Source organism: Camelina sativa, chromosome 4 (assembly GCF_030686135.1).
Source record: "Camelina sativa cultivar CO46 ecotype springtype chromosome 4, ASM3068613v1".
NCBI classification, from domain to species: Eukaryota; Viridiplantae; Streptophyta; class Magnoliopsida; order Brassicales; family Brassicaceae; genus Camelina; species Camelina sativa.
The window spans coordinates 30,479,221-30,492,417 of record NC_141883.1 but is presented as its reverse complement, the minus strand read 5'-3'; the positions used below and the strand labels follow the sequence as shown (position 1 = coordinate 30,492,417).

Here is a 13,197-nt window from a genome sequence, read left to right as displayed (position 1 = left end):
TGATGTGTGTTACGGGCAAAGTGATTTTAAAATATGTATTTTTTTTCCATAACTATATAGTTTTATCGAATATTTAATATTATTATACTTGTTGTATAAACTGAGTGCTTTATTTTATCAAAGTATTCATAAGTAATTTGTATATTATGCGTGCTTATCTGATGATGGAGAAACCAAATTCATACTTTGCCTACTCGTTCGTGTGTTCTCATCATCTTTTATTTTACTTACTTACTTGGGGGTGTATATGATAAAGTTCACTGCCATATCTTATCCGGCTCAAAAGGATTTCGAAATCTTGATAATATGGTATGTACGGGTACTTCAGTACTTTACTGTCTTCTGGTGCATACACGCTGTGTCGGAGTGTTTTTTTTTTTAAGCTCGTTTAAAATGTTTTACATATCTTTTCAAATTTTGGGTGGTATAATATTAGAGATTTCAATCACTCTGATCCTATAAGCTGTCAAATACTAATGTTACTACGAGGTGTTGTCTATAGCTCAGTTTACTAGGGGGGAATAACAACTTTTTTTCTTGTCAAGATCAGATATTATGGAATTGGCGCCGTTACTTGACGACAATTGGTTCCAAAGCATCACATATCAAATAATAAGTAGCTTTTAAAATCACTCTCTTTCTCTCCCTATATATGTTCCCACTTGGATTGCATATTTTTCTGTAAAGAACATTCTACCTTTCTCCCGTGCATGCATCTAACATTTTTTCTTCGTTCCCCTCTAGAATAATAATAATACCATTGTACCAACCTCATCTGTGATGATAGACATGACTCATGAGCTGGACGAGGGTAAAAAGATTATTAAAAGTTTCAAACTAAACACAATTGTTTGAAAGATTATAACTCACTAATTTGAGGATATCAAGAAAAAAAATCCAAATAATAACCGCATATATATTTGAAAAATACACTGTGTCAATAGGCTAGAAGTAATAAGAGATGAAGGGTACAAAAAAAAAAAGGAAGGACAAATAAAACAAGAAATGGAGTATTATTTTGTCCTATAACGTAACTTCAATAATGATTGTTTCATTTACATAAATAAATATAATTAAAAAGTGCAAATAATTAATCAGGAGATTCTAGTTAACTCGATCCAAGCTAATTTCACAAATCTTTAAAAAAAAATGAAAACAAAAAAAAATCAAGTACTTTTCCAACATTTAAAAATTCATAATTGGAATCGGTACGTAAGAATAATACGTCCACCACTCAAAATTAAGCTGAACTGGTTTCCATTTTTAGATAAATATAGATCCAAGAATAGTGAATTGATTCAGTTGAGAGAGTGTCATATGAATAGACTTTTGTCTTTTAATCGGACACTATGTTACAAATGAAAACATAGTGTTTTGTTTATAAAGGATTTTATATTAATATGATTATTGCTTACGCAAATAAAATATATGTAATTAAAAATAGTCTTAAACTTTTTAGAAAGTTTAGTGGATAACTCAATGTGCATTATCACGAAAGCAATAGTGAGTAAGTCGATTGCAAGTTCGCAACTAATTTTTTTTTTTTTTTCTCTTTCCTTACAAAGTGAGAGATTTAAGATTTGTAGGGCACGCATTATCTCTTGCCTACTCATCTTGCCGGTCACAAAAAACACATACATATACATGTGATTTACACATGCGTCAACATATAAACGCGACTTTGTATTATATATATAGATCCACTAACATAGTAACATATTACATATATACCATGTTTTTGTGCACATGCTTATTAATTGGCTGAATTGCATTGTGTGTGAATATAAATAATATATATATATACGTACAATATAGTTAATGTAATACAATTTTATTTTAGAAAAAATTATAATACAATGCTAAGTATAAACTTGTGGTTGCTACAAGTTTTACTAACTTAGAAAAAATTATAATACATTAAACTGTTTTCTAAAGTTTACATATTCTAGTTTATGTAAAATTCAAAAATATCTATGGAGAATACGTTGAAATCATGTTATAGAAAGAAAATAAATTAAACAATTTGTACTTGCTAAAAGACGGTTCATGGTTCTGGATCAGAGCGAGGAGGTATGAGTAGGGGGGGGGGGGGGGGGGGGGTTTCGTGACGGAAGATTTCTCGAGTGACACTTTCTCAATGCAAGTCCACGAGACGACGAAACCATAAACTATATAAATAACTATTTTTTTTCTTGACACAAAAGGTAATTTACTTTAGCTGTAGTCATAGCTCGGTTAAATAAAAGTCCGTAGGATGATCATTATAATAATTAGCAATTATTTGTATAGCATATTTAAATTACCTTTAAATTAGCACGCATGAAATCATGAAATGGGAAAACGTGAAACAATGGATGGTAAAATAATCCGCAAGACATTTTGAAAATTTTCAGACGAGCATAAAAAAACCATATACGAAGACACGCTCACTAAATAAATACAAACGTATTATATATGTGGAGAAAGAGATCATCACACGCTGAAGCATGATGAGGAGAGGAGGTAGTACTAGTAATATTACTTACTATATATGATGAGAATGCATATAAGTGAATAAGTGATTACATAACATATATTATCGGTTAGTAAAGTAAGAATGTTTGATTTTTTGCCCACCTTTTCTTTTAGACTTTGGACATTAAAGTATCAAACGCACTTAACAGCTCATAATACCCACATACTGTATCATATAATTGACGGAAACTATAACAACTAACGAATCAATATACATTTCCAAAAGTTAATATTTTGTAAATAAATGTATAGTAAACCTATTATATGGAGCCAAGATTCTTTCATCTTCAAGTGAAAAAACGTCTTAGAATTGAGTTTTTGGATTGTTCATGTTACTCAGAATTAGAACGTAGAGTTTATTTAAAAGTGTACAATGAAACTAGTAAAATCTAATTCGATGCAGTTATGTCTTAGCCGAAAAATTGCAACTCTTTGGGTTTCCCAACAGAAAAGATAAAGAAATAAATAATCAAATTCGATTTTCGAACAAGCGGGGTCCAAAAAGATTTCATTGACTCTTAAAATCTATACATGTCATTCCAATATTTTCGTATGTTCATGGCCACCAATAACATTATTGGGAATTATATTCTGTTGTTGTAAAGTTTTCTCAAACTGATATTACTATTTTTAATTTCGTCCTAAAAACGATAGAAAAAAGGAAAAAGAAAATCGTTATTTAATTAATATAATGTGGAGAAATAGACCAATTAGTAGAAGCTTTGGTGTGCCTGGGCCCGGGTTTGAATTTAGTGACCGTAAAAAAAAAAATGGTGGAAATTGAAAGTGACGTGGAAGTAGATAAGTGGTGACGTGAAGTGGGAGTGGGGGGGATGCGATGCTTTTTTTTGTAAAAATGTAGTACAGTTTTTACTTCAAAGTACACACACCACCACCATTGATGTCTCACTCTCACGAGGTCACGACATTTCCCTCGCATTGCATGTCGTTTTGCCTTTTTTAGAGCATCTTTAGTGGTGAGAAGGTGTCACCGTTACTCAAAGAAAAAAAAACTTAATATTTTAATATATGACTAATAAGTGATTGACATGTGTTAAAAAACACCGAGAATCGTTTCTTCCGCCAGTAACTGCAGCAACGATTCTTTACTTTCTCTCTCCTATTTATATTTTTTTATTTGTTTTTATTAAAAGAATTGGGGAGAAAGCAACCCATTAATCATGGTCTTATGTTCTTCTTCTTTCAAATCCTCTTCCTCCCTTATCGATCAAATCTATCGATGACGTTTCACGTCTTAATCTTGTACAGTTAACAAAGCAGTTTCTAGAAATCCCACATGTCGTATGTGGGTTTGAATTTAATGCTCTTGTTTTCAAAATCATTTAATGTTATATACTCTTACGGTCTTACCCGATCTCCACGTTCTTTCCAACGGTTTTTGTCTTAATGATTAAAATAAAAGGATGCTGCGGTAAAAACATTCAATTGTAAATTATCTTTCTGAAATCGGCATCGATCGGATTTAGTCATCGAGCTTTGATAGATGATAGTATTGTTTTTTCCTTTTTTCTTTTTTTGGGAGTAGCACTAGTCGGTATATGTGATTTTCTAATTGAATATCTTTTGGGGGGGTGGGGGGGGGTGGTACAGCCAAATTTATATGTGGTTTCCTTTGGTTGTAAAAAGTAACGTAGGATATATATGGAACAACTATTTTGTGTGAATATCTCACTAGGTTAGGTCATGCCATGATATAGGTGTAAACTTGCGAGGAGGAGGAGGAGGAGCTGAGATCACGAGAACTGGGAAACAAATAAACTGATCGAGAGTATGTTGGGACTTGGGCCTATCATATATTTAAGAAATTTTTGGGCTTCTTTTTAGTTGTCTTATAAGGCTCATTTAGATTATATGTCACAAAACTATTTTAATTTGAGTTGTTTTTTTTTTTACCAAGGAGGGTCTTTTTATATATGTTTTCGTTTATGTATGTGTGTTTCTTGTTTTTTCTGTTTTTTCTATTTAATAAAGCTTTCTAAAAACTGCAAAGATGGAGTAAATTGTATTCGAGAACGGAGCAAAAGATTGAACAGAGCATAGAACATACTGTACATGTTTTAGAGAAGAGATGGTTAAGACTTTCACAAAGGGAATGAGGCGAAACCATTTGGCCAAATACGTTTCCTCATTCGTGTGAAGGGATTGAGCTCGTGATAGGAGCTCTAGACATGCTCCTATGATACGGGGATCCGGCTGATTTCTTCAATGAATGAAGCCAAAGGCCGCGTGATTCTTAATTAGGTGTGACGACGCACATTCCTTTGCTTCCATAAGAAATAAAATGAGCTTTGTTCTGGTAATCTGACGATGAGAGTTATGTTATTTCAAGAAGGATACCAAAGCTTTTGAAGCAAATCCAGCGAAGCTTGTTGGAGTGAGCCCGATAGCGGAGGAGAGAAGACATACAACTATAATCATTGTAACATAAAAATGTAAATAAAAAACAATCGAGGCTTAAAAGTTAAAATGTCTTTGCTTGTTAAGGCGACACATAGAACCATCTTTAAACTATTTTTTTAGGTGAAATTCGAAAATTCTTTTCATATATAGTATATATGCAATTTTTGACGAAAAAAAAAATATATATATATATATATAGTATATATGCACACTTATCATTTCTAAATGGGGAAACATATAATCTCTTAATTACACGGTATAATTGACACTTAGAAAACGGTAAAGAATTATTCTGAAGACAAAAATGCAAGTTGAATTGCCTTACCAATATTTTTTTTTTGCATGGGAATTTCCCTACCATATTATAACACCGTAAATTAATGTTACTTCCGTTATGTTCAAAACAACTTGTTTTCGTTTGGTATTACCATTTAGGCATTTACCAACATGATTAGTTGTTTTTACTAAGTTAAATTTTACGGTTTTCTCATATTTGTTAGGAGCATTAATTAGTCAGGAAACTAGATTTTCATTTTTTCACTATTTCCCAACTGATTGTTTTGAGGCTAATCCAGTTTTATAAATTTTCAACATACTAGGTTTTTCCTTAAGTTATTACGTAAATCCATCTATACAATAATAAAATGCCAAAAACAAATTCGGTGGTCATCAGACTCTACTATTCATTCCACCATAGACCAATATTGTTTTCATTTAAATCCAATACATGTTGGACTTATATAAGACATATATAGAAGTACGCTGACATGAGAAGACATAGAAGTACAAAACAAACCTGACTTCAATATATAATAAACTCTATACACTTACTTATTCAAAAAGAACGTAATAAGTGAATAAAGATGAATAGAGCTTAAGAAGAGAATAAGGATGAAGATAAATATGACAGAGAGCTACGGATATAGTGGAGGGGACGAGGAGCGGCTAAAATGGGCCGAAAGATTTGTTGATGATACCATTTCACTTTGACTTCTTGATCAGCAATAGATAGATTTGAAGTCTCTTTTACAGTTGATCCCTCTTTGAGACTTACTGATCCTGCCAATTTCTATTGTAGCAAGATTAGTTCACTAATTAATTGCCAGTAAGTCGAAACACATATTATGCGCGCTTATAGCTAGATTAATTCTCAGGTGCAGAAAGATCAACCTATACAAATCAAAGTCTAAACCATAGCTATGCGAGATGCATGCATGCTTGTCCGACCTAAATAAACACCCACACTTCAATGCCAATTCATCCAAAATATAACTTATGTTTCCTGTGACATATGCTACGTACATTGTATCGTTGAACAAAATCTATAAAGCTTTGCGGGGGACAAAACAAACTTTCAAGCTTTTCCAAAGTTTGTGGTGACAAATATCCTAAAGGAAGACGCATAAAGATGATTCCAGCAAAATATGAATATATGTATAATATATAACCTAAGATTGAAATTATGTTTGAGATCAAAGAAATTTAAAATAATTTGGATGGATTCAAAGAGAAACTTATTGTCCCACAAAATCTAATTATATATATTATCTCAGAAAATACCTATGCATATGTACTTCAAATGTTCAAGCGTTATAAACAGCCTTTATTTATTTTTATTTTTCAACAAACAGCCTTTACAAAAGATCCAATTAACATGTCATAATCCAAGCTCTAAAATCTGAAGTCTTAATTACAGTTAATGTTGAAGATTTGGTTGAATTGTTCCTATTGACTATTGAGATAATTCTCCTAAGACCCACACTGCAATAATTTAGAGCATGGATTAAAAAAACGTTAAAGTATGTGTGTGAATTTCTATTCCGAGATAACCTTACTAACCTTTGAGAACAATCATGGAATCTCAATCATTAATCGATTTATTTAGGTTATAAAATGGGGAAAAAGGTTCAATCAATTGCTCCCTTGATCATCAATGGGGAACCAAATCTACAAAAATCTTTAAAGAGATGCATTCCAAGAGCCAATCATTACTTTACTTGAACCACTATTTAAATAAACAACAGTGGTAAAAATGTACGTATATAGAGATCTCTTCTCTTTCTAAACAGGTTAAATCATATGCTTTTTTCAAATCTTGAATGAGTAGTTCTCGAGGATAACTTGAAAATCTTTAAAATCCACATACGTAGATTAAAAAACGGGATGCATCAGTCTAAGTTTTTTACTTTTGATACTAGAACATTTAATTAATGAATCATCCAACAAAATTTTACCAATAATTCCAAAACTAAAATCTACTTCCATTCAAAACCTAAGATCTAATTCTAAACAAGTCCCTTAATCAGCACTCAACATCAATAATATTTTTAATCAGATCAAGACTTTCACAGAAATAGAAAGCCTAATTAGTTCTCCAGTTAGGGTTTTGATTCATAGACAATCCTACAATAGAAAGGATGTATTTTTTTACCGAGTGAGACAAAAATTTCCATAAGAGTCCAATAAAGAGATCAATAAACAAAATATGCAAATATATAATGGTCTATATGCTTTCTTTAATGTGTGTAAAAATGAATGCAAAGGCATATATTCAATAAAATAAAATGAAACATATATAGTCAATGGAGAAATATATTACCACAAAAGTCTTTCACGAAGATGGAGAATCTCTTAAGAGAAGCTGAAGGAAGAGGATGAGGAAGAAGAAGAGTCGTCTCTTCCACCACCCATCTCCGACGTTCGCTTCTTCTTCTTCTTCTTCTTGTAAGGAATCCCTCTAGCCTTAGCCTGACACTCCCTAACCTCCCTCAGATAAACCCTTATCGCTCCACTAGCGAAAGGGTTCGTCTCCGGAGATCCACCGTTCTCCTCATAAGCTGCTCTCAGCCGTCCGATCAAAGCGTCTAGACTTCCCCAAGCTTGTCTGAGAGGGCACGTGCAAGGAGCTGGTGGCTCAGGCTGGCCGTAGAACATACAGCCAGGTACGTGCACCTTTGTCTTACCGAACTGGTCTAAGTACCTGAGGAAATCAAGCACGTGATTGCAGCTGCAGTGAGACATCGGCACGGGTGGTCTCTGATTCTTCAAGTACTGTCCGAAAGTGTTCCAGTCGCGTCTCTTCTGCGACTCGTATCGGCTTGGTGTCACCGGTGGCTCTGATCCTGATGATTCCATCAAGCTCTTTCCTCTTTCTCTTGGAGAGGACATGATATGATCTTGTTGAGTGTAGAGAGAGAGAGAGAGTGAGAGATGTTGGTGAAGAAGGTTAAGGGATCAACTTGTTTTATGGATCTGATATATTAGGTAATAAGATAGATGAAAGGTTGAGTGAGTTTGATGAGAGGGTGAAAGTAATAGTAGTAATGGAAGATGATGTTGACGCTAGAGAGGACATGTTATGGACCCCTATCAAATTTTGTTTTCTTTCGTTTCTCTCTCACTCTTGGGCTATGTCCCATTTTTTTTGTTCCTAATTTCCATACTAATAAGTGATAACGGATATATTGGGTGTGGTAATTATTGATTATAAAAGGGGAGAAACTAATATTAAAATGATATTGTATATCGTTTTAACTATTTTGTACTGTTTTATGGTGGTTTGATGACTAAAATATTTCCAAGGATAGCAGTATGAGTTTTTCACGGTGATATTAGTACTGGACGTTCACTGTAAAGATCTTTAATAGTGAAAAGATTCTACTCTTTCATTGGAAACTACTTTGGACTTTGGCTCAAGCTCATACAGTTCAATTTCGAGATTTTCACACCTCGAGATGTGCAAGTAATTAAGCTAATTGTGTGTTGTATGATAATAATCTCTACCGATTACAACCAAAAATATTAAAGGTAGATATATATAGATATATTTTTTCTCAGTATATTTATATTTTTGATAGGGTTTATTGGTTGGTATATTATGTGTGAGTGTAAATACATAAGATTTAAGATTTCCTAACGGATGTTGGAAAAAAGATATGAACATGTCATACTCACATACATAAATAAGACATTTATAATGTGAACTGAAAACGGTCTTGAGTGGTCTACGAATGTTTAACACGCCTTAGAATGAAAGACGAGGCGGCCAGGTTGAATGAAATATACGGGTTGGTTTGTCGACGACTTAGAATAGAATTGGTCACTTTATAAATATTAGTATGCAATACCACTATAGTATATGTTAACACGCCTAGCTAGTTCATCCAATTTTTCCGGACAGGCGGACTAAATTCGGCTGACCAATTATAACAGTTTGACATAAGATCTCCTGTTTATTTCTAGTATTTTTCGATATCAACAAAAAGAAAAAAGAAAAAAATGATCGTTCTTTTCCGCATCGTGTTGTTCATATCCTTGCAATTTGATGTCTTCTTTCTATATACCCATATTTGCAACCTTTCAATCGATTTTTTTGTTGATAGAGAGTGCTGTTGGTTATTTAAAATTCGATGTAGGGTTCACCTTTTTTGTCCTCGTTAAATTTAAATTGTATTTAAACTATTTTCTTAAATAAACTTCTTGTAGTCACCTTATTTTGTTCCCCTTTCACCGAGACATCATTGTTTTTGGAACTATTTTCTTTCGCAAATATAAGATGCTTTGCATTTTTCCATGTAAAATATGTAATGTACTTAATATCTTCAAATATATTTGGTTTCGTTAAATATATCATATATTTGATATTCACATATATTATATATGTGACATTTGTTTAACCAAGCGGTCATCGTCGTTATCAACTGGAAGGAGTTAAATAGTGTCTACGGGTCAAAATCGTTGTCAATTTGTCACTAATGCTTAAATTCTAATTAGGGGTCTTGTTTTTTTCTCCGAAATACATTGCACATCAGTTTTATTTAAATCCAATTAAAGCCTACTCAAAACAAGAAAATTTAACGATTGATTTAGTCCTTCCATTTTTACTATGATTTGCAATATAATATATAATATACAATAAAAATAATAATTGAGCGAGATGTAAAGTAGAGTGAGCATCTATGTCCCTGATTGGTTCATGAAAACTAGGTAATAGGTTATGACTCACTAACCACTATATTCAATACCTAGCTATTTTAAATAGACATACGTATGTATCTATGAGACGATCATTTTCCATCAGAATCAAATCATTAACAGGATTGTACGTAATATGATCCTATGTGTGGACTGTACATATCAATACCTTCAGGATTTATATGTATATAGTGAAACTGAACTAGATTAAATTTTTGATTTGGTTGATCAGCCAAATATATATTGAACTTTTTTCAAAATCGGAATAACGTAGATCTGGAACATCACAGGGGTTTTTTTGTTTGGTTGGTTTATGGGAAGGATGATTTTGAGGTTCAAGGTTGTAATGATTTGGAAGTAAGAAAAACTGAGATTTACGTCATGTTGAAGAGAAGGAAGTACACAGTATGACCTGTTCGGAAATCTCTAATTAACGCGTCGTCATGTTCGTCAAGTTAACACGCACCCACATTTTTGTTAATTTATAATATTATAAAGAAAGACCAAAACGTTTAGTTTAAACATTTTAAGAGAAAATAAAACACTTCAAGATAATCATAATAACACTGCAAGTAAAGCGTAAGAGCAATGTCGTCATTAAATATATAACCTGCAAGTAACCAAATTGCTACGAATCCGTCATTAAAAAACGATAGTTGCTTCCATTGATTCGATCCACAACAATTTGTGAATGGATTTTTCACCGTTTATAGCAATGAAAAATAGCAACCATATCAATATAGTAATATTGTCATTAAATATCGTCATTAAATATAGTGAATATATTCTATAATTTTCATTGATTTGGTGATGACAACTAGCGAAAGGTTGCCACGGCTATATATATCAATATTGCCATCAATATGTAATAGATATGCAAAAAGTCATGAAACTTTTTATATAAAATATTTTATCTCGAAATTCATGAAGCTTTATAGAGAATAATTATAAACCAATATCGATTTAATTTTTGGCAGATACCATAGTGTTTTGGTAATATATATCTTAGATCTTACCTATGCACAATACTCATACGGAACATATCCATTATAACTTTAATTAGAAGAAAATAAAAATATATTAGATCTCGTAGAAACAATTACTGTTGGTAAAATATTTGACTTGTCGTAAATTTAAATTTCAAAATTATAACTATGATCAAAGATGCAAATTAAACATAAATGTGTTTTTTTTTTTGGGTAAAGATAAAGGTGTTTTTTGGTCATCTATAATTCACCCAACGTTATTTACATGTGTAGAGTCTTTTCAAATGGCGATCGTAGTAGATTCTATTAAATTATATAAGTGAATGCATCCTTAAAATTTTCAGTCATATCTTCGAAGGTATAGAGTATGTAGTCAACACCCAGTTAAAGATTTCATCAATAATTTATGTATTGCTCTTTCACTTTAGAGAGCTTAAGGAAACTAAAATTGGTTAACTACCATGTGATCTACTGAAGATGAAGAGAAACGAGAAAGGAACAAAAGAAAGGGCATGTGATGTGTTACGAGACAGACTTTGTGTAGGCATATACACAATTATTTTCCCAACCTGTCAAATTTTGACTGTTTAGGATATAATATTTTAATATATTCTTTTTCTCTGTTGCCATTATTTTCTGTAACTTTTAAATGTTTACAAAGTTGTCTCTACACTTAGGTTTTTTATTCGTTTGAATATGGGTGGCATTCTTTAAGTTTATGAGCCCACACGATTAATAATGCATCTGGTTTTCTATGTCTATTATTATATTACAACGAATGCGATAAACTTTAGAAAATATCGATCTATTTAAAGCACAAACAATTCCATAGTCCACATGACAGAAAATAAATTTATAGAACTTTAAAAATACTAAGTTAATTTTTTTTACAAGTTTCCGTAACTGTTCAAAAAATGATAATATATATTGTCATGAAACGGTCTCATGGACTTCATTCTTGTGGAAGAAATATTCAAAACAACGAAACGTGCAAAAATATGTATTTTGGATTGTCTTTTAAATCAATAACATTAGAAAATAGGTGTGGTGATTTCTTTACTTCTTAAAGAAAGAAAAGCGTTGTCGGTGTCTTTGTTCATGAAAAGAGACATAACAAAGAATACAAAAATGTCTAACACTAATAGTACCTCCTCTTGTCCAAAACCTCTTCGTAAACAACAACAAACCAGAAAAAGAATACAAAAATGGGTGTGCGTATATACACACAAATAAACAAAAAGATGACACACAATTTTGGTTGTTGCTCAAACCTTGTGTGTGGTTGTTGGGTTAAGGGAAGTTTTTTGCTTAAGAATTTGTTGGGGGTGTAAGGTACACATATGGAAAGCTTCCCAAAAGAAGACGACCGGTCAATTGATATTCATCCGTTGGCTTGAAGTATAGAGTTTTCACTATGCGTTCTCTAGGGCTCGGTTATGATCTCGAAAACGACTCAGTCGAGTACCCAAATCGCTTCAATTACCTCATGTCACTCTATCACACATTTAAAATAATTTAGTGTATCTTAATCTCTTTGAACTTTGTTCTATACAAAGCATTCTCTTTGAACTTTGTTCTCAACAAAGCATTCTAAGCTTTAATTACCTTAGGAACAACAATAACTATTTAGTGGTATCCTACTTATTATTTTATTTTTCTGTGGAAATTATGCTACTAATTTCTTAATTTGGGAATATATATATATATATATATACATATACATACATATATATATATATGTGTGTGTGTAAACATACTAGAAATGGGTCAAAGATGCAAGCCCTGCCAGTTCCATTTCTGTTGTGAATCCAAATTCACAGTTTAAAAAGTAGATGTAAAGGTATACTGTGCGACTACAGTATTTACACATACAAGATTGGTTACTGTTTAAAGATTCTGTTACCTCTTTCCAAAAATCTGTAAGAAATTTAGTGGGCATCGACATTGTCTGACGTTATCTAGGGTTTTAAATTGAAAATATTGGTTGTCATCAAGTGGCAGTGTACGGCTCTTTTAGATGTTGCTTTAAACGTAGTTCGTCTTTTTCTTACAGCTTGTTAAACATACGAATCTGTATACAGCTGCACTATTACCATGTGTACGGTATATTAATCGCTGGACCATTATGAGTGAAGATGTTTTCTTGTAAACTAGCAAGTCTCACAATAGAATAGTATGGTAAGAAGTCATTATCAAATAGCGCAATTGCATATTGATTGATTTGCACATTGTGAAGAGTAAAATCTAAATTACTTACAAATGTCACATATATAGAGAAATATGTGATAAAGTTTTACCTGAT

General features: G+C 32.2%; 1 protein-coding gene across 2 annotated transcripts; it reads right to left on the bottom strand.

Annotated features, from left to right (window-relative positions):
• Positions 1-5,580: 5,580 nt before the first annotated feature.
• Positions 5,581-8,361, bottom strand: LOC104782772 (protein LIGHT-DEPENDENT SHORT HYPOCOTYLS 10-like). 2 transcript variants are annotated; one of them, XM_010507792.3, is made up of 2 exons: positions 7,535-8,361; positions 5,581-6,004 (listed from the first exon to the last, which is right to left on the bottom strand). In XM_010507792.3, the coding sequence occupies exon 1, from the start codon at positions 8,101-8,103 to the stop codon at positions 7,567-7,569; it is 537 nt and encodes a 178-aa protein (XP_010506094.1). In that variant the 5' UTR covers positions 8,104-8,361; the 3' UTR covers positions 5,581-6,004; positions 7,535-7,566. The 2 variants fall into 2 exon arrangements, with proteins under 2 accessions (XP_010506094.1, XP_010506095.1); XM_010507793.3 differs by having other exon boundaries at positions 5,581-5,994.
• Between the last annotated feature and the right edge of the window lie 4,836 nt (positions 8,362-13,197).